This window comes from Pyrgilauda ruficollis, unplaced genomic scaffold (genome assembly GCF_017590135.1).
Source record: "Pyrgilauda ruficollis isolate IOZ18807 unplaced genomic scaffold, ASM1759013v1 scaffold11, whole genome shotgun sequence".
Lineage (NCBI taxonomy): Eukaryota > Metazoa > Chordata > Aves > Passeriformes > Passeridae > Pyrgilauda > Pyrgilauda ruficollis.
The window spans coordinates 12,556,765-12,576,418 of NW_024509210.1; the positions used below are offsets into that span (position 1 = coordinate 12,556,765).

The 19,654-nt window shown below is 44.3% G+C and overlaps 1 protein-coding gene across 2 annotated transcripts in view; it reads left to right on the top strand.

Annotated features, from left to right (window-relative positions):
- The window catches only part of PDLIM1 (PDZ and LIM domain 1), a 42,819-nt gene that overhangs the window by 11,227 nt on the left and 11,938 nt on the right, over nucleotides 1–19,654 (top strand). For both annotated transcript variants that reach the window (XM_041474426.1, XM_041474416.1), the window contains exons 2-3: nucleotides 443–594; nucleotides 10,331–10,415. In XM_041474426.1, the coding sequence (XP_041330360.1) occupies nucleotides 443–594; nucleotides 10,331–10,415 (237 nt within the window). The remainder of the gene's footprint in view (nucleotides 1–442; nucleotides 595–10,330; nucleotides 10,416–19,654) is intronic.

The following is a 19,654-nucleotide window of genomic DNA, read 5'->3' on the forward strand; positions in this document are numbered from 1 at the left end:
AATGCAGGCAAAGCTGTTTGAGATTGGCATTGGTATTGCAATGACTCTGATACTCTTTTCTGTCACCTCTGTTCTTAGAGACTTGGGCTTCTGTCTGTCCCCAGCACCTTCTGTTTCAGAGAGCACTTCTCTGTCCAGGAAAGAACATAGTTGCTTTCTTTATGATCTTGCTCTCTAGCATGAGAATTGTCTTGAGTGAAAATATTATTTCTGTTGTTTACCTGTTTTTCTCTCTCCAGATTTCTATCTGTGGGTGCTGAAACAAAATCCTTTGTCTAAAAGACCTAGATAGATTTCTTCTTAGAATTTACTTTCATTAATTTTACCTTCTTTGCTTCCAGGTACCAGTGAGAAAAAAACACAACTTCTCCAACTCCTTTTCAAATGTTGCTATGGAAATCTCCCCCTGGAAAGTCCATTCACTCTTTTTGTTTTCTCTTAGGTGACTCCAGGCAGCAAAGCTGCGATAGCCAACTTGTGTATAGGAGACCAGATCATAGCCATTGATGGAGTGAACACAGATAACATGACCCACCTTGAGGCGCAGAACAAAATCAAGGGTTGCACAGATGAACTGACTCTGACAGTCAGCAGGTACGTAGCTGAGCAAGACTGGGGCTGGGGAGAGGGAGGATTGCAGGGTGGGCAGTAGCTGTGTTTTGGTTTGACAGTATACCTCTTGCTGGTTTAATTTGACCTCTTAGTGCTTAGTCTGGCAGGTGCTAGCTAGCAAGAGGGAACTGCATTTCATCCTTTAATCCTAATGCTGCTTGCATTTGCTGCACTTTGACCTTATGAAAGCAACTTTCCAAGTGAGGAATTGGCTGATAATTTTTGGCAGGCTCCTTTCACTTACTCTGTGGCTCCTGACAGCAAGAAACCAAAGACAGTCTCGTGAAAACTTCACTCATAGCAGAGGAGGTGCAATGCAACCAGAGATGATGACCTTCCTTCCTGTTGCACTCCTTTAGCAGTTAAAATATATGCTTATGTGTTCTTCCAGGCAATTAATTGCCTGGTTTCTGCCAAGAACAGACTCAGAAATGTAAGTTTTGAAGCCTCTTGATCAAACAGCACTGACAGCCTTAAACAGTGATGACCCAGGGTGCAATGAAGTTCCTCTTAGGCACCAGTCTCTCAAGTCCTGAAAAACTAAAGGCAGGTGACAGCTGAGCCACAATTTCTGCAACTAATGTAGAGCACAGGCTGGCTTCAGCCTTCCCACCATCTTGAACTGTGGAGCAATGGATAGCTTCATTCCTTTCCCCAGCTATGTTTTGTTCTTAGGCCATCTTTGTACGGAGAGGAAATGGAGATGGGAAGGCAGGGCTCTGCTTTGCATTGAACTGTTGCTACTTAAAAGAACTGGAGCCTGGTTTTTTTTTTTTTGAGGGTGCTGGGGATTTATCCCTCCTTTTGGTGTGAATTACAGCTGCAGGTACCAGTGGTGGTAGATGCAGTATGGCATTCCTAGTTGCTCTGGAGCAAGTTTTTCCTGTGCCTACCTTCCCTAAGAGTGATCATCCATCAGTTTCAGGGCAGATGCAGGGGAAGTGCTTTCAAAAGGAGTGCAAAAGCATTCCTTAAATGACACAGTGGCTCAGTTGTTCAGGGCTTTTCTGTGATAAGCAGAAGTCTTTACCGTGGCTTGGACAATGCCAGGAGTTCAGTTCCAGTTCAGGAAGAAGCGATGGGTCTTGGCCAAAAAAAATGCCTGACGGTTCATTAAGGGAATTCACAGATGGAAGAGCAGAGCACAGTGCAGGCAGTGTGAATGGGTAGTGAACATTGCAGCAGCCTCTTAATCCCAGAGTTTCTCATACTGGCCTTGAACTTAGCAGCATGTAATCTTCCTGCAAAGGAGTGTTCCTTTTCCTCTCCAAAATCCAGCTGCTTGACTTGGCAAACCAGTGCCATGTGGTTCTGGCTGGGAAAGAGGAAGGGAGGCAAGGGCTCTTTCAGCCTGCAGGCAAGTTCACTCTTACAGATCATTGAGTCTGTAAAATGTGTTTGCTAATGTTAATTACAAAGTCGTTAAGTTTATAGCTACCCTATGCACATTTCATTGGCCTTGGGCTTGGAAGCTGCCATGGGAGAGATTTCTAGCTTGATCTGCAGCTGTGTAAAATTGTGCAGGGGCTTTCAGTTTACACAACTCCTTCAAGGCCCTCTTTCAATGAGGTGGCATGAGTGTGTGTTGGATGCTTCTGCTGCTGTACTGATTACTGAGTTCAGCTGACAGAAGGCCAGGAAGAGTGTCAAAACTGCAAGAATGTGAAAGCAGTGATCTGACTTCTTACACTTTAGAGTTTGATATTACTACCCATTGCTCTATGGAAAATCTGTGTGCATCATGTTGTCTTTTCTGGCTGTACTCTGTTGAGAATATTTTATCCCTAATGTCCAGTGTCTCCTTCTAGGCCCCCATAATTGTGTTGGTCTAAATGCAGCTTTGCTCAGTGGTCAGAAGTGCTATGTAGTCTTTATTGCTGAGGCAGGAGCTTCTTTACTTTGCAGTCTAAGGCCTTAAAATGAAAGGCCTTGAGAGGATGCCTAGAGAGGTGACAGAGAAAGCATTTTAAAAGACCTGGAGCCATAGTTTGTCTTCCTGCTCAGCTTAAGGTAGGGGAAGTGGGTGAGGAAAGCAGACTGTGGTGTGGTGGTGATCCCTCCTCTGTAGAGAAGGGAAGGTTATTGCCATGGGGGTGGAGGGGTTGGAAGGCTCTTGGGGAAAATGAGTGCCACGTGGCTAAATGGTATGGCTTGGGCTTCCTGAGCTTTGGTGGGCACAGCTCTGTCACTAAGGCTTGACCATACAGTTGGTGAGGAAGGCTCACAGTAAAGTCAGGTCAGAGCTGAAAGTTTTTTCTCTGTCCAAGTAGCTCTGTAAGTAGTTGGCTGAGTATGAAAAGGAATGTGTATAATTTGCACTGCAACACCAGCAACCCTTGGGTCTGGTCTCCACTCTGTGCAGTTGTAGCTCATCAGCTGAATCAGTTGTACCAAGGAGCTGAGCTGGCACAGATCCTTGCTCTGACAGAGCAGTACCTCTGTGAGCTGGAGCATTACACAGCTGGTATGAGGATGTGCCTAGCTGTGCTAGGTTTTCTGGAGTGAGACATCTTCCCAGTCCTCCTTTTCTATTCACCATTGGAGAGATGTCTTGTGAAAGCATAAATCCTTAGTGATTTTTAAATTGCTAGCTGATGAATTTTGAATGATTACTTATTTAAATTATTACCCAGGCTAAATATTCTCTGACCTGCATGCAGTGTGGCAACAAGGTTGTGCCAGGTGGATTTCAGACACAGGTCTGAGCTCACACCAGGTGTTTCAGTTTCACCAAAGGATCAGCACTGTTGTGACAGTGGAGACTTCATTTGTGACTGTGCTGTACACGTGATGAGTGTATGTGGTTTGAAGACCCTAGTGGTTGAATTAGTGCAAGACAAATCTTTAAAGGGTAATATATACAATGGAGGTATCTCTGCTGCAGAAAGCCTTTAAGCTACAAGTAACTGGAAGCTAGGAGAGTGTTTCATGGAAGTATTAAGCTTGTCTTTTTCATCTGCTCTTCTGTGAATCAAAACAATCTTCATACATGTGTATTCTTCAAATAGGCAGCTCTCTTCTCTTTTGATGGTAGCCAAGCAGTTGTCTTCATGTTTGGCTTACTAATGATTATTTAAAAGAAGTGTAAATATAGAGAATTGGAAGGACTTAAACACTTCTGGTAAAGGAAATGTTGTTTGCACTGTATGCTTGATTGTGTATATCAACAGCATTCCAATGTTTCCTGTTTCGCTATTTTTCTTAGTGATGGTAACAGTCCAAAAATATTTCAGATCAGATTGTAGGCAGGAAATCTTGTCTAACACAAGTCACCATTAAAAACATATCAACTTTCTAGCTGAAGAAAACATGCCTGGTCTGCTTTTTCACCCAAAGGGGCAAATCTCGTAATTTCCTAGGATTTAAAACCCAGCCACAAATTGCTTTCTTTGAATACTCTTTCCTAAGTGGCACTGCCAGGTGCTTTGCTGTTCAACTTGTGAACGGAGTGGGAAAGTTCTGTCTTCTGCCTCAAAAGTGGATGTCCAACAGTGCTGCTATAGATAAGAAATTCCCACTGAACTCACTGTGTCTAGCAGCTCCCGCTCTTTTCTGTGCCTGGTTGTTCATTCATTTTGCTTTTTGTTTCAAGAGAAATGTAGTTACCAAGAAACCAAAGTAAAGGTTCCATTATTGTCTTCAGCAGTGTAAAATCAAGCTCAAGACAGTGCTTCAGTCAACTCAAGCCTACCTGGTTGCTGAACTGAAATTCACAGGGAGATTTTTGAGTCTCTCCATAGGAAAAATGAAGTTTTGAATATTTTAGAAGAGCTATGCTTCTTTTTCCTGGTGCTTTCATTTTTTCGAATTAGGGTGTGAACACCACTGCACTGATGTGTTAGGGTTGAGCTAAGCCTCTCCCAGCACTGCTCTCCATTAATGGGGGTAAGCAGCAAGATGTGTCCAACAAATTGGAAACTATCAACTTTCTTTGGAAATTTAGTGTATTTTGAGAAAGATGCTTCCCCTGTCAAAGGACATTCAAAGCAGAGAAGGTCAGAAGATACAGATACTCCTACCACAAAACTCACAGGATAGTCAGACAATCCAGGCATCACCCATGTCAGTGGAAGTGCTCATGATGAATTTGACACACAGCTCTGTTGTGGCTGCAGATGTACAAAAGTAGACAAATGTTCATTGCAGCATAGGTGAAAATTATTTCTGAAACAAATAGCTCTTTGCCTCTGGCTATAGTCACCAGATGGGTGGTGGAACTGTGCAGCCCTGAGCAACTCAAAGGTAAAGTGTATATTTATGTAAAGGTTTTTGTCAACAAAAAAAGTGTTCCTGTAGTGAGTCTGTCCTCCCTTTATGTCTGGAGGCAGTTTGGGGGTGGTAGAGGGGAATATTTTTTAAAAAAGGTTGCAAATGTGTAATGTCCTGTTCTTCTCCTACTGTCATTTTCCTCAAATTTCAAGCTGCTTTTCTGCCACTCTGCTGCCAGCTTATAATATATTAATGCACCTTTTTTGTTTGCAAAATAGTCTTTTAATTTGTTGAAAGTGCTGCCAAGGAATGAAGCTATGTATTTGTTCTTTGAAAAGTGCTAGGATCAGGGAAGTCAGGTCTGCTACCAGGACCTGTTAAATGGATTGTCAGAAAGGATAATGTGTAGATGCTTATGAAGAAGAAGAGAGCACATGTGTCATGTCCTTTCATTTTGTGTGGTAGGTTTGGTTGCACTCTTGCTTGCTCCATGTGTTCCCAGGTCTGAGCTGTGGGGAATAGTTGCACAAAGCCACAATAGGCTTGGATTTCTGTTCTAGGAAATTGGTGGAATCCGTTGACTCATTTAGGTTTGCTTTTTTGCTTCCCTGCCAAGAAGAGTTTTCCAGTTCTGTCATCTTACTAATAATTCCTTTGGCCCTGGGAAAAGCCAGCTGCGCAGTGTGCAGCTATATAAGGCCATGCAGGTTCCCTGGCCCTCTGTGGCCACTCCCAACCTCTCCATGGCCAGTGTGGTGCTTCCGGCCCTTGTGGGTGCATGCCAGCAGCTTTTACTAACAACAGACACATTCAAAGTAATTTTGGCTTATCAAAATTGGTATTTGTTCTGATTTTACAGCCTCTTTGGTGAGGCGATAAGAGTTAACTCTGCAGCTGGCTAGTTAGAAGAGTACAGTCAGGTGTGTCAGCCTTTGTAGCTGTCATGAACCTGCTCCAGATACACAGAAGAAGCTACAGAAGTTTAACTGGAGTTGCCTTTTTGGTTTTAGTGGTTGTATAAATAGACACCTGAAATGCAAGAGGACCATACACGGAGACATGCATTTGGGGTCTCCTGTCTCTGGGAGTTGTGACTGTCATTGCTGTTTGCATTGGCAGGAGGCTGTATGCAGCCTGAGTACAGTTTTGCTTGCCAAGCTGAATATGTCCATTAATGCATGTTTGTTAAAAGTGACTACTCATGTTTAAAGCCAAGGGCCTGTATTTGACACCTGTTGCAGCTAAAAGGCTGATTAAAAGGTACCTTCCTGGTAGCCTGACAGCTCTTGTAGTTAGTTTCTAAACTTTATTAAAATGGCTGTCAAAAACTCTGGTGAGAGGATTGTGAAAGATAAATTATTTATTTAGGTCTTTCCTCATTTTTCAGCTAAGAACTTTGTGCTGCCTAAGAAACTTTTCAGTCTTTTGGGGTTTGTTTGCTACTTGGTATCTTAATTGTATCCATCCCAGTGTTTGAAATGAGATGTGAATGAATGTAGATGTGACTTTCTTCTTTATGGAAATTACACAGTTCCTGGCACAAAGAATTAGACCGTCATTTTCCAGCTCTGAGTTTTCCCTTGAAGCTATGGCCCAACTTTGCACGCAAAGCACTGACAGCAAAATCCAGGCTCTTGTAATGTTTATATTACATCATGTTCAAGACAAGCTGCTTGAAAAGTGTTGTTTCATAAATACCTCTCCGTATTCCTGCCTTGACTTGTGTGTGGTTTCCTTCCTTCTTTTTCTACCGGTACCTCTGCATCCAATCTAGCATTAGAGAAATTTCTTTAGTCTAATCTTGGGTTTTGCTTTCTGCCTGGATGAAACAGGAGATGCATGGCTCATTCCCTGGCCCTAAGTTACTCTCTATCCTGTAGTAAGGAAACAACATGGAAATGTGAACTGCAAAAATGACAGTTTGTATATAAATGTGCCTGCATTTAATTTCCCTGACCCACATTCTCAGGCTTGTTTGTGTCATGTTTTTGTCTCCTTCACTGTTTGAGTGTTGCTCTCTGATGGAGTCTCATTTGAAAGAGTATGCATTAGAAACCATATTAAAAAATAAATATTCATCAGTTTATCAGTAGTTTCTGAGATCTGATAAGGATGCCAAAGCCCCTGACTTTCACCAGGCAGGGTGGGATTCCCCAGCAGACTGTTGGACATCCAGCCCCTACCCCAGTGGAGAGGCAGGTCTGGCAGCCCTGCTAGCATGGCCCTGCTCAGTGGCAGGGGTACAGCCTTGCTGCGGGGAGCATGGAGGTGGTTTTTTTGGTTGTGGGCCTTCTCCCGCAAATTTGGGGAACAAATTCTCCAGAAAGCCATTACTAGCAGCAGCCTGGTGTGAACTGAGGGGACTGTTACCAAGGCTGGGTTTAGCTGTCTACTCTGACACCTGTTACCTCCTTCATATAGCTAGGATGTAGAAACATATGGATAAGATACAAGCACATCTAATCTGAGTCTAATCTGCCCTGCTGTCTGTCCCTAGTGCCCACACTTCCCAACACTGCAGAAAGTAAGCCCTGGGCCAGTAGTGGGACATAAGGTGAACTTTTAGGTGGTATTTTTCTTCCTCCTGCCACACTTCAGTAGAATTACAGGCATTGACACAAGAAGCAGAGCCAGGAAACCCTTCCCAAGAGCTGGGACCATCGTGGTTCTACCTAAGACCCACAGACTGTGGGCTCCACACATGGGGATGGACCAGATGCCTTGAAAGATCTGCTGGGTAAAGCCAGGGAGAGCAAAGCTGTGTCCTTTTTGCCGCTTCACTGGGGCCATAAATGGGCTGCTGAGAGTGTCTGAGGGGCTCTTCTGCAGCTGTTGTGAATACAAAGGGAAGCTTTATCTTCCCTGCCTCAGAGGGACAGATGCATGGCCTATTTAACATTTCTGTTTGGATAATTCTAGACTGGATTGAAAGTAAAGCTTGGAGTGACCTTGCTGCTTCCATTTATATCCAGTAACAGAGCAGTATGGCAGCAGCCTGGGGAGCAAACTTGAGCTATTTGCCTTGCTTATAAATAAAGGAGAAAAATTTGGTCAAACCCCCCCATGGGCTGCAGTAGTTGGCCATAATTGCCTCTGGAGACCAATGTGCTGTGTGATCAGCACCTCAAACACATTGAGGGCCAGTGGGATGAAAACAAGTGCCTGGGGGGCAGTTTCTGTTCCATATTCATACACTGGCCTGCTCTAGGCTTAAATTGTTCAGTGTGAATAAAGCCTTCTCGTGCTTCTGAAAGCTTATAATAAACTGCTGTTAAAGAAAATGCTACCTCAAAAAGTTCTTGGATCACTGCTGCGAGAACTGGCACAGGGATGCCTCATGCTAGAAATCAGCAGAAGTGTTTAATGCTCTCTGAGCTGCTCTTTCATCTCCAGCCAATGTCCCTTTGCTTATAGCCTGGCTGGCTGGGTGTCTCATTTCTGTACATTTTGCTGTGTCCCCTGTTTTTCCAGAGAAGGTGAAACCTGGTCATACATGATCTCCAAACACTTCCAAGGAATAAGGCTTTGTATTGGTCACCAGGCTGCTTCACTATGTGCAAACAGTCTTCAGGTGTGGAAAATACAGCTGTCCTGGAAATTGGTGTAACTTTGTGAGGCTTGATAGCCATAATCCGGGTGAAATTGCTGGTTCCTTAGGCACCTTAAAGCACGGGTGTCCAGAAGCAAGGAGAGAATGATTGGTTTGTATTCACCTGAGGCATGTTGGACATCCGGTAATAGCAGCTGTTGTGACAAGATGATGATCAGATTGGTGTGGATCTGATACCATGCAGCTGTTAGTCATACTTGTCTGTGTGTGCCCCAGCTTGCCAGACAGCAGCATTTGAGTGGCATGCGTTGTCAGGTATCAGCTGGGCTTGCAGGATGCAATAACCAAGAGTCAAAGGTTTGCTGTACCTGAATACCCATAAAGGATATCAGGTATGACCTGTGTGTTTGTACTTTTCCTGTGAGAGGAGGTGCAGCATAGCAGACTTCATTCAGGTTTCTTCTGTATAAAGTCCACAGCGCAATAAAGGGAATAGCAGTTCAATAAAACACTTATTTCCTGACTGAGAATGCTGCCTTCCATCTCCTCCCACTCAGCCGCCCTCTAGGTGCAAATATTAAAATACTATTTATGCAGCAAATGTTTGGGATGTATATGTGCATCTCAGCTAAGTTTGGGCTATTTAAAAAATGTTGTGACTTTGGAAGGCATTTAGAGGAATGGTGCACACCAGACTGAATATATTGTGGGTAGCTCTATACCCTGTTTCTCTATCCTTGTCAGCCTTTTCTTTTTCTAGTCTCTTCCTCCTTCTTTAACTGGAAAATCTCTTTCCACTTATCCAGTTAGTTCTCAATGGAAGCATTCCTGTTTTGCTAAGTACTTAAATTACAGCTAATCCTTGACCCACAAATACCTAGGAAGTACATCTATTTCCAGTTCCAGATTCCAGAAAGGGCTCCTGTCAACAGGACAGAACGTGGTTTTCAGACCTCATCCTGAGAGTTTATCAGCCATCTGGTTGCTGCATGATGCAATGTTTAGCATTGAACAGCAGTTTTTGTTCAACAATACTGCAGTCACTCATTCCCTACTATTCAAAAGTTTGGGAAAAGTGGCACTGTTTAATCTATCTGAGATGCTAACTACTGTCTTTACTTCTGAGAAATGTTTCCCACAACATATTCCAAGCAAATCCAAGCACTCCACTTCTCCCTCACCACTTGTTTGGCATTCTTTGGGACACAGCAAAATTCCACAATGATGATGGTCAAAGCAGTTGGTTTTAGTTGTAGATCTTGACTTGTCTTTCAGACTATTGTGAGTAATTGGGTCAGACCACAGACCAGTAAAGGTTATGTAGACTTTCTCTGTCACATGAGGTCGTCTCAGTTCTTAGTCCCGTTGCAGGCGGGGATTTTTTTTTTTTAACTCATCATTCCAAAAGACTTCTGTTTGTTCAACATGGATGCTGCTATAAATAAGAAGAAAATTCAAGAGACCCAAATGAAAAGATATTTCTAGCTTATCTCCAAGGCAGCCCAACCTCAAGGACAAAATGTTCTTTGTATAGTTAATACAGACAAGAATCATTCCTCTTCCTGGCTACCCATAAAAGCTGAAGCACATAGCAATCTGAATTGTCCCACTTAATTAAGGCATCTGTAGGATATCTCCAGCTTCTGCTTTTGGGTAACCCCCAGCTTGACAGCCTGGGTGGGAGCCCATGCCTGATGTGTTGCCTGTGGAGTCACAAAGAATAAGCCAGAACAGTCACTGCTGAGATCTTGTCTTGCTCCAAGGACCTCACTTATCTGAGCCACCTACACTGTGTACCTAAAATGAGGCTGTCTAGATTCCTTCTAAAGACAGTGAATTGTGCTATATATGAGAGACTGTGGAAATGTTTAAGAAATTGATGAACATTGAGTCTTTCAATAACAATTATGGTGCTTACTGATGAAAACAGATTAATTATTCAAAATTTCTGTGTTGCAGAACAGAGGCAAAAGTCTGGTCACCACTTGTAAGCGAGGAGGGAAAGACACATCCTTATAAGATGAATCTGGCCTCTGAGCCACAGGTAAGTCCTGGAATAACTACTCTTGTTCCCTCTTACTCCTGTGAGAGAAGTTCTGGGCCTGATCCTCCAAGGAGCTGAGCATATGCCGCTCTGTTAATCGTGTTGGGGGTAGCATCATGCCCCATACTGTCAAGAGATCATGTGGCCCTTGGAGGCTTGAGAGTTGGACTCCCTCCCTCATGGTGAGAAGCCTGCTGCTGTGGAGAGCTAATTGGGTGCCATATCTAAGGTAACCTGCTTGGGTCAGAGGTGTCCCCTGCCATCTGCATGCTCACACCTACCACAGGGCACAGAAGGCACTGTAGAGGTGTGGCTCAGTAAATCATTGCTACTGTGCTAAGCCAGTTGGTTGTCATCGATAGAAAAGACTTGAGGGGGGTGAGGAATATTACCCACTCAGTGGTTTTGCTTGGTTTGGTTTGGATTTTTTTGTCTTACTCAGTAAGCTCTTAGCAGTCTAGCTGTGGAGAAAGTGGAAGAGAAATGCACCAGCATCTTACGTGTTTATCTGTGTGGCAGATCATGCAGCCTCTGTCTAGGAAGTTGGTTTTGTAACCTGTTAACAGCCTTGCTTCATTGGCTGGCTGCCTCTGTCAAGTGAATGTAGTAATAACAGCGACCTGTGCAAGGGCATCACCTGGGCTAGATTTAGAGGATTACACTGCAAAAAATCTAAAATAACTACACTAAAGTCATTGGCATTCCTCTGGATTTTCACATGGCCCCAGTGGATTCTGGCCCAAGCACACATCCCGTATGAGTCTTTCTAGCAAAATAAGTAGATTATAAAACTAGTTTGACTCTGCAATTAATTAACCACTAACATGGCTGTTTTGGTTGGAAAGGACCTGAAACTAAAGCAGCACATGTGCAGCAACACCCTGCCCAGACCTTGGCCTGGGATCTGTCCATGTTCTCTTTCACATCAGGCTTCTCTGTGTTGCTTGGCCCAAGAAATTGGTGCAGCATTCTCCAGGTATTTCATAACTCTGTCAAGGCACAGTGTGAGACTGAGCCATTTGGGCTTAGTTTGAGCTGGAGCCATGTGGTGACACCTGTCTGTGACACTGTTGAGCTGAGATCTGGTCTGTGCCGTCTGGTGCCCAGGTTTTGGAAAGGCTCTGCTTCAGCGTTGAGACTTGGGGGCTATCCCTTGCCAAAAGAGTGGGGCAGAGTCTGCACTGAGGCTTTGCTGCAGTGATGCAGAGAGCTGTCGTTTAATTCAGCAGGAGACTCCATCCTAGAGACCAATTTCCCAATGCAGCCATTAGCAAGAATTCAGCTAAATGCCATAAAATCAAACATAAAGCAGAACACATGCCCTAAGTGGGATTTTAAAGTAGCTCACTAATTTCAGTTAACTGCAGCAAAAAACCTGCTGCTGAACTCCCCTGTCACTCACTGCTCCATTACATTTTTCGCCCAGTCCAGCCTGGATAGATGGTCAGGATTTAGCAGTAATGCTTGTGGTGGAAGACATTACCTCCTAAACCCTAACCTAAGTCTTAGTCCTGGTTCTAGCTCTGGCCACTGGATAGATATCCTGATACTGCTAGTTTGTAAGTATAGTACAACTGAATTTATTGGTAGCAACCTGTAACTGACTTGAGCAGGAGAATTTGATGCACAACTGAGTGTGGAGAAATTCATGTTACAGAGCTTATCTCTGAGCAGTGACTATTGTCTTAGTCTTGTACTAAGAATCAATGGTTGCCTAAAAATTAGGCTTTGACCTCTTTGATGGCTGATGCTAGAAGAGTTATTTCCTGGTGTGAAAGGAACATTTAAACTCACAGAAGTCTTGTCTTTTCTTATTCCCTTCCTTTAAATTAAAGCAGATTAAATAATTTGCAGTTGTGTATGTGAGTGGGGCTTGCTGCTGTTCAGAGCACTGAGCTTAACTTTAAAGGGCTTCACTTGCTGCATACTCAGACAGGAGCTCAGCAGTGTGAGGGGAGATGCATCATGTCTCCAGACCACAAGCTCCTATTTACTCTTAAGGCATAACAGTACCTCATCTACTATGCCAAAGTGTCAGGAATACCATCAAGTTGTCTGGTTGTGGGGGCTTGTTGTTTGGTGGATTGTTTGGGGGTTTTTTCCCACTTGTTTTCCAATAGCTGACTACAGCAAGTAAGTTTTGTAGTGGGGTGTTTCTGCTTGAAGCATGAAATCAGAAGAGCATGCTGATTCCTGCCAGAGCATGTGGCAAGTGTTGGCCAAGTCACTCTGGGGCTGTGTATTTGCAGCATCATCAGGGGTTTTGGCCAGGCCTGCTGCAAATCAGCAGTAGCAGAGTGCAGAAAATGCTATGTGTGTGTATACCAACATGGCAAACTGCTATGAATTTTACCACAAAGATGCTGATACCATTTTTCCAGCACAACTGGTTGAAGCTGTGAGTAGAGCTGAATCTTCGAAGGCAAAACTGAGCTGTTCAGGTTTTTTAACTTACTGGCCAGTCAAAACAGTATCTTTGCTTTTCTTGGCAGCAGTCTAGTGCAGAACACTTATTAATTCACTTACCAAAGAAAATAGGACATGCTGAGTCTGAGTGGTTTGTTTAAATCCAGGGTCCTCTGACAATGGTTCTTCATTGGCTTTGCACATAGCCCTTTGAATGCAGATGTATAATCACACATGTGAATAGCCTTAGTTCAGGCTCAAAAAAAAAAAAGTCTTTAAAACCCTTGCTGTAGAAGTTGACTTATTCAGATATATTACCATCTTTCTTAGAATTAGTTTGTTAGATGTTGCCTCTCCTACCTTTGGTACCTTAGAAGTTTTTCATGCTTGTCCACCTTCTTTTTGTCTTCGTATTTTACTGATGTAGCTGCTCAATCTTTGAAAAAAATCTTGCAAAAGATCTTAATTTTCAGTTTGTCTCAGGAACCAGTGCTTAAGAGTTTGTCTATGACTAGCTACATATTTTAAGATCCCTGCTTTCAAATTTTTTACCCCATTTGAAATGGACTGTTTGTTTACTGCTGTAATCCTTTTGGAGGCTGATATTTGGTGACATGCTGCATCATGCTGGTGGAAGTGTTTTCCCTTACTTGGAATGTACATTCAAGATACTTTTATTTGCCTTTGTAAAATAAAAAGCCATTCTACAACCTCCCATGCATTCCCCGAAGTCCTGAGTCCAAAGACTGACTTCATTGTCTGAGCTGATCTTTGCCCATGAAAGAGCTACAGTCTTATTATTATTTCATTGCCATTATCCTTATCCTTCTAAATTAATTTAAACTGAGGCAAGAGTGATGACAAAATTGCATTTCATCAAAAGGGGCAGCAGCTTGTCGGTGTTGATGGCTCAGCAGCTGACCTAGCTTTGTTTTGGTGCCCATGGCAACACTAGAGGAAGGAAATGACAGTCTTAGCATATTTACTCAGTTAGTTCACTTGCACTTCTAACCCAGATCCTAAGGCTGATAGCTCAGTGGCATTTTCTCAAGATCTTTTCCTCACAACAGTGGGAAAGACTAAAATAACATGTCTGCCTCTCCCTTCTGCTTAATGTCTCTTGAGAAAAGTGGTCACAGCAAGAGAGAACAAGTTACTTGATGGCCAAGGCAATTTTAATGCTTATGATACTGACCAGAGATCAGCGTAACTTCAAGTCAGCCGTGCCCTTTGGTGATCTTGGGCCACACAGGGCCCATGGGGCCCAATTGTACCCAAGGGGCTGAATTGCCTCTTGGTAAAATAAACAACAAAACTCTATATCCTCTAACTGTGCCAAGTCTTGTCAGACCTGGGGTCTGTTTTGGTTTTTTGTTTGTTTGGGTATTTTGTTTTGTTTTGGGGTTTTTTTGTAAGATACAGATGCCAGTGGGATCCAGGTCTCTGTTTTTGCTGAGTGAGCTAATACAGAGGAAGATCTGAGAGTCCACCTTCAAGGGCAGTCAATACCCAGACAGTCTCCAAAAACTTGTCTGGCTCCCTGAAGGCTATGTATTCCCTTTGCAATAAGGCACAAGTATTAACATCAGACCTTGAGAATGCCAGTGAAAACTCTTGGTTTGAGATGGATAGTTCAGCTCTTCTTAATCACAGAAAGTAAGGGTTTTCAAACATAAGGATTTTTTTTTTTTAATAGAAATAACCTTTAGACAGAGGTTAGCAGCTGGAGGAGCTCTGAGGGTGAATCAGGGTATTTTTAGGATGATAGAAACAGACAGCCACTTCTGTCTTCCCAAAGCTTCTTAAAAGTGTCTGTCCTGTGTTCATCCTTATTCTTACAGAGTGATGTCATTGTTTCCATCTTGTGTATTTTATTTCCTTGGATACGAAGCAGGCGGGGGCTATAGAAACTGGGTGTGTGGCTGGCTTGGCCTTTGATAAGGCTCTGCATGTGTGGGCAATGCATGAAGCAATAGGTATATAAAGTAACAATACGGAGACTGGGAACTGTGCTGGCATATTGCAACCTGCTGGTTCTGGTTAAAAGGCATTACTGCATGGGTGTGGAATGTGTCAGGGACGTGGAAGGAGAGGATGTGGGAAGCTGGTCTTATTGTTTTACCCCCCCTACAATAACAAAACCCCAAACCCCTCCTAATTTTTAATCAGATTTCAAAGCATTGCAAAAGATCCTTCCATAACTGAAAAACCCCAAATAATAATAGAGGGAGAGGTGAAAGTAAAGGCATTTCTTAATACTTCTGATCGCAGCTGATGAGACATAGCATGGAGTGGAGTTTGCCATGAAGATGTCCTCTCCTGAGCTGTTGCTGTGTGCTTGGCACAAGCAGCCTCCCCCCAGACACGCCAGCTGGTCATGAGTATGGCCTTTGCTCCTGGTGGCTTTGCAAGGGAAGGATGAAGCTGGGGGTTTGCCTGCTGCTCTCTGCTCTCCTTTGCTGCCACAGGACAGAGTGCTCTCACTCTCTGAGGTTTGGTCAGGGGCCCGTTTTCTGAGTAAACATTTGTACTGAGAAATGTTCATCTTGTTTCCTTTTGGCTTGGCCCTCGAGGTGTGCAATCCAGCATTGCCACCCTGAGCTTCTGGGCTCTGACTTGGGATGCAAAAACATCCCACGTTTCTGAGGCCCTGTGAGGCAGCACCTGTGGGGGCTTTTGCTTTTCCCTGCAACTGCAGTTTCTGGGTGCTGATTTTTTTTATTTTTTTTTTTTTTCTGGTTTGTGATGTGAGAGTGAGTCCCCTGACTCCATGAGCTGGCCAATCTGTAAATCACTGATGCACACCTTAAACTAGTTTTTGGCTTCAAGCAACCCCTTGCTCCATGTTTGACCTGTCTTTCCTCCAGAGACTGCAGAGAGGTGGCCTGGGAAGGGGCAGGCAGGGAGTGAGGGTGCTGTAGGTGGGTGGCAGCAGGGCATGAGCCAGCACCTGAGGACCTAGCCCAGCTGAATGCCTTCAGGCCATGCTGTGGGGAGAGCAAAATCCCACTTAACGGAGAGGCTGCTTGACCCCGCACATCTTGGTTTAGTTTATTCAGTGAGTACAAAAAGGCTCCAGATTTTTCCTGTTTCTGGTGGTGGTGACGTCCATGCAGGCCTCGCACAGGATGGCCTTGGCCACGTCACTGCAGGGTGGAAGGGTCCAGAGCGCCCACCCTCACCCCAGTCTGCTCCCAACCTGCCCGAGGGCACGAGGCCGTGAAGGTGTCCAGATGGCTTTATGCCACAGGTGCGTAGGATGAGTCCCAGCTCGGCTATAGAGGTGGCTCATCCTGGGCTGTCTGTCTGTCTGTCTGCTTCACTGACAGCTGGCAATTTCTCTGAAGCTGCATGCCCCCATTCCCAATGGTGGCAATGGGTGCAGTGGTGGAAGTGTTTGTGAGGAGGAAGCAGACGCCCATGCCACAAGCCACTGGCTGGCCTCAGGCACAGCAGTGACAGCTGATGTGGCTGCGGGCATTTCACAGCCTGGACGTCAGCTCACTGAGGATGGCCTCATATGAGAGGGAGGAAGGGGCCATTGTTTTCCCTGATAATTCCCCATGACGCAGCCTGCAGCTGGTGCAGTAGGAAATGCTGATCTGCTTCCTGCCCTGGCACAGGGATGTTTTGCCCATCCTCACAGCCTGGCACCTTTGCTGGCAGCTCTCTGCTGGCGGGCTGTGGTGGTGTTGGGACCCTCTTAGCACCCAGCTGGAATAGCTGTGTTGCAGTGCATGGCTGTGTGCCATCTGCCCCAGAGACGGCTACTGCCACTAACAGCCAGCACCCAGAAAACTCTTCTGGCAGAAGATGTGCATGTCTGACCTGAAGGATTGTTTGTCCTTGGGATTGAAAAATAGCCTTTTTTCTGTGAGATGGGGACATTTGCAGTGGGATCACATGGGGTTGTGCTCTAAAGCCATTTTGAGCTTGTTCTTATGGGGGGGGAGGGGGGTAGCTTTAGATAAGGAGGGGGCTGTTGAAGGAATTGCTTCAATTTCAAAGTGAAGTGAGAGTTCAGAAACAGCTGGTAGAGAAGTCTATGCAGTTGCTAATCTAGTTTAGCTTGGTCTAGTCACTCTGCTGGGCCCTCTGGAAACATAACCCTGCAAAGGAAGGAGGGGAGCAAGGCTGATGTCTGTGCAGACAAAGCAATTTAACTATCATGTTATCAATTTATGGTGGTAAAAAAATGCTCTTGAATATCCTACCTGGTTGCTTGGGAGCTTCCATACGCCAGCTCCAGACCAAAATAACCACAGCTGGTATCCCTGCTCGCTGCTGACAAGGCTGGTGTAAGGAAACTGAGGTAGTGCCACAGCTTGCAGGGAGAGTGAGGCAAGTGCTTCCATTTGTGCCTGCAGGTGCCAACAGAAGGTGTCTCTGAAGGGATCTAACATTAATCATGCTCCTCTATACTACTCTCAAAGAAAGAGCAGGTCATGTCCTGACTGGATAAGATCACGTCCTTTTAGCTGACTGCCAGTTCTTCCTCTGCAAACAGACGATTGCTTACTGCTCTTGCAGTCTGTGCTCCAGCCAGGGATGCTAATGCTAATTGCCCCCTTTTCCTTGTGTTGGTCCTGGGATTGCCACAGCCTTTGAGATGCTGCAAACCCTAGGCAGCTCAAATGAACAAACTAGGTGCTGTCCCCACATATATGTACAGTGTAGCTGGATTTTTCACTAACATTTTCTACTTGCTGTTGGTGGACAGATTTTTGGGAGTGTCACTTACCTGATTTTTTTTTCCCCAGTAGTAAGTGAGAGACTGTCACATAAACATGATTCCAGGAGCTGGGGCTTTAACAACACTGCTGCACAGTACAGGCCCTAGGTTGGCAGTTCTGGAAAATCCCTAGATAAATACATTTGACAGTGGGAACACATTATCTTTTGATCTTGGGATCATGAAGGCACTTGTTCTTTGCAAATTCCTTCCACAGCTTGAGCAGAAAGAACAGCATGGTTAACAGGAAGTGCTGGAGAATTTGGATTATCCAAGTGCCATTTATAATGCTACTGCTCTTGTAATACTTGTCTGTATACTCTTGAGTTATTCACCTTCTGCACTGTTCTCCACATGGGATTTTTCCAATCTTCAGACACTAGGTTCTGCACCAATTTCTCTGTTTAACTATTAAACTCCCTTATAGTCAGTGACCTCTATACACCTGAGATGTCCCAACACTTTCGAAAGCTTAACTTATGGTCTTGGTGTTACTACACAGCAGAAAACCTGCCTGGTCCAAAAGTAGGATAAAAGCTCCTATGTGGATTCTGTGCCGGAGTGTGTGTTGCAGTTCTTGGAGTCAAGGCACTAATGTGATGTCAGTCTCTTTTCGCCATGTAGCTGCCCTGTTCTTCCTGCCTCAACACTTGAAGATAAAGATCCTTGAGGCCTCCATCACTGTCAAACTCAATTCAGCTTGTCTGACACATTCAGAGATTCAACATGCCCATGTGCATGTTGGGTATGTAATTGAGGCACCTTACTTTCTTAGGAAACCGGGGTTAAAAGAAAAACCCAACCAAACTTGCAAATTACTTTCCTTTCCTTAATTCTTGATGCATGCTTAAATGTTTCCTCAACACATCTTGTGACATGATTTCAATGTGGAGTCTATTTGACCTAGGAATATAACCCCCTTAGCCTAAACCTTCTGTCTCAGTCTTTCATGAAACTGACTATTTATGTGCACATCTGTAACCCTCTCCCACTCATGGCCTCTGAATGGTGGGCTACCATGTGTATTTAATGTTGATATAACTATTCCCCATGGTTTGATATACGGGCTAAAGTAATTTTTTTTTTGCTAAAATCTACATTTTTGCCATGGGAAGGACTATTTTCACAAGTGCTGTTATGTGGTTTGAATGAGATTACAACAAAGGGAGATTAGCTAATTACTCCAGGGTTGTTTTCCATTTGGTGTGTGGGAAAGTTTAATGGCTAACATCCATACATGTTGGCCAGAAAGTTGTGGGAGAGCAGCCTCGTCACTCCACACCTGAACATCTTGAGCTACCCCGCTGATTTCAAATGACTTGTAAGTCATGAGGGCATTTGGATCCAAGCCGCTCTTCTCTGAGGGATTCTATGCTCTGCTTGATGCCATAAATAGCATTCGAATGCCATGAAGTGAGATGACTCCCATCTGTCAGTCTGGGAAGGCTAGCCAGCTGACTAAGGAAGTCTGGAGACAAAAAAGTGATTTAAAGAAAAATCTGTAGGGGGATTTAAGTCATTCTTTTTTGTCTAATGAGTGTTTATCTTGTAACTATATCTCTATCAAACAAGTGCTGTGAGATGTTCATAGGGCAGTAAAAGCTCACGTCATTGCTGTAGAAGTCAGTGCCTGTTTAGAGTGGGAGTGGGAACCAGTTGTGTTAGAGCTGGGATCCATGGGCCCAGTAGGCTGAAGTGTCCCCTTTCATCCTGTGCCATTGGCTGTTAGCCCTGTATTGAAGCCATGCCCAATCTCTATGGCTGGCTGAAACATTTAAAAAATTGTCTTTTGGTGACATCTCTTAGCCCTGAATATCTCGGCCAGTATCAGGCCAGTATCTCAGCCAATATCTTTGCTTTTCTGTAGAAATCAACCCTGCTCTCAGGAATTGCAAGGAATGCTTAAAATCTAGTCTTGCGTGAGAAAGTTGGTCCTGTAGCTTACTGTAGACTACCAGGTGTGTGGCACCTTGAGTTAATAGCTCTGGCAGTGTTTCTGAGCTCTTAAGTTGCCAATATGTCAACAGTGAAATGTCCTGATGGTCATCCTCATGCCATCTGGAGGATGCTCACTTGCTTTGGTGGTTGTGGTCACCTGCTC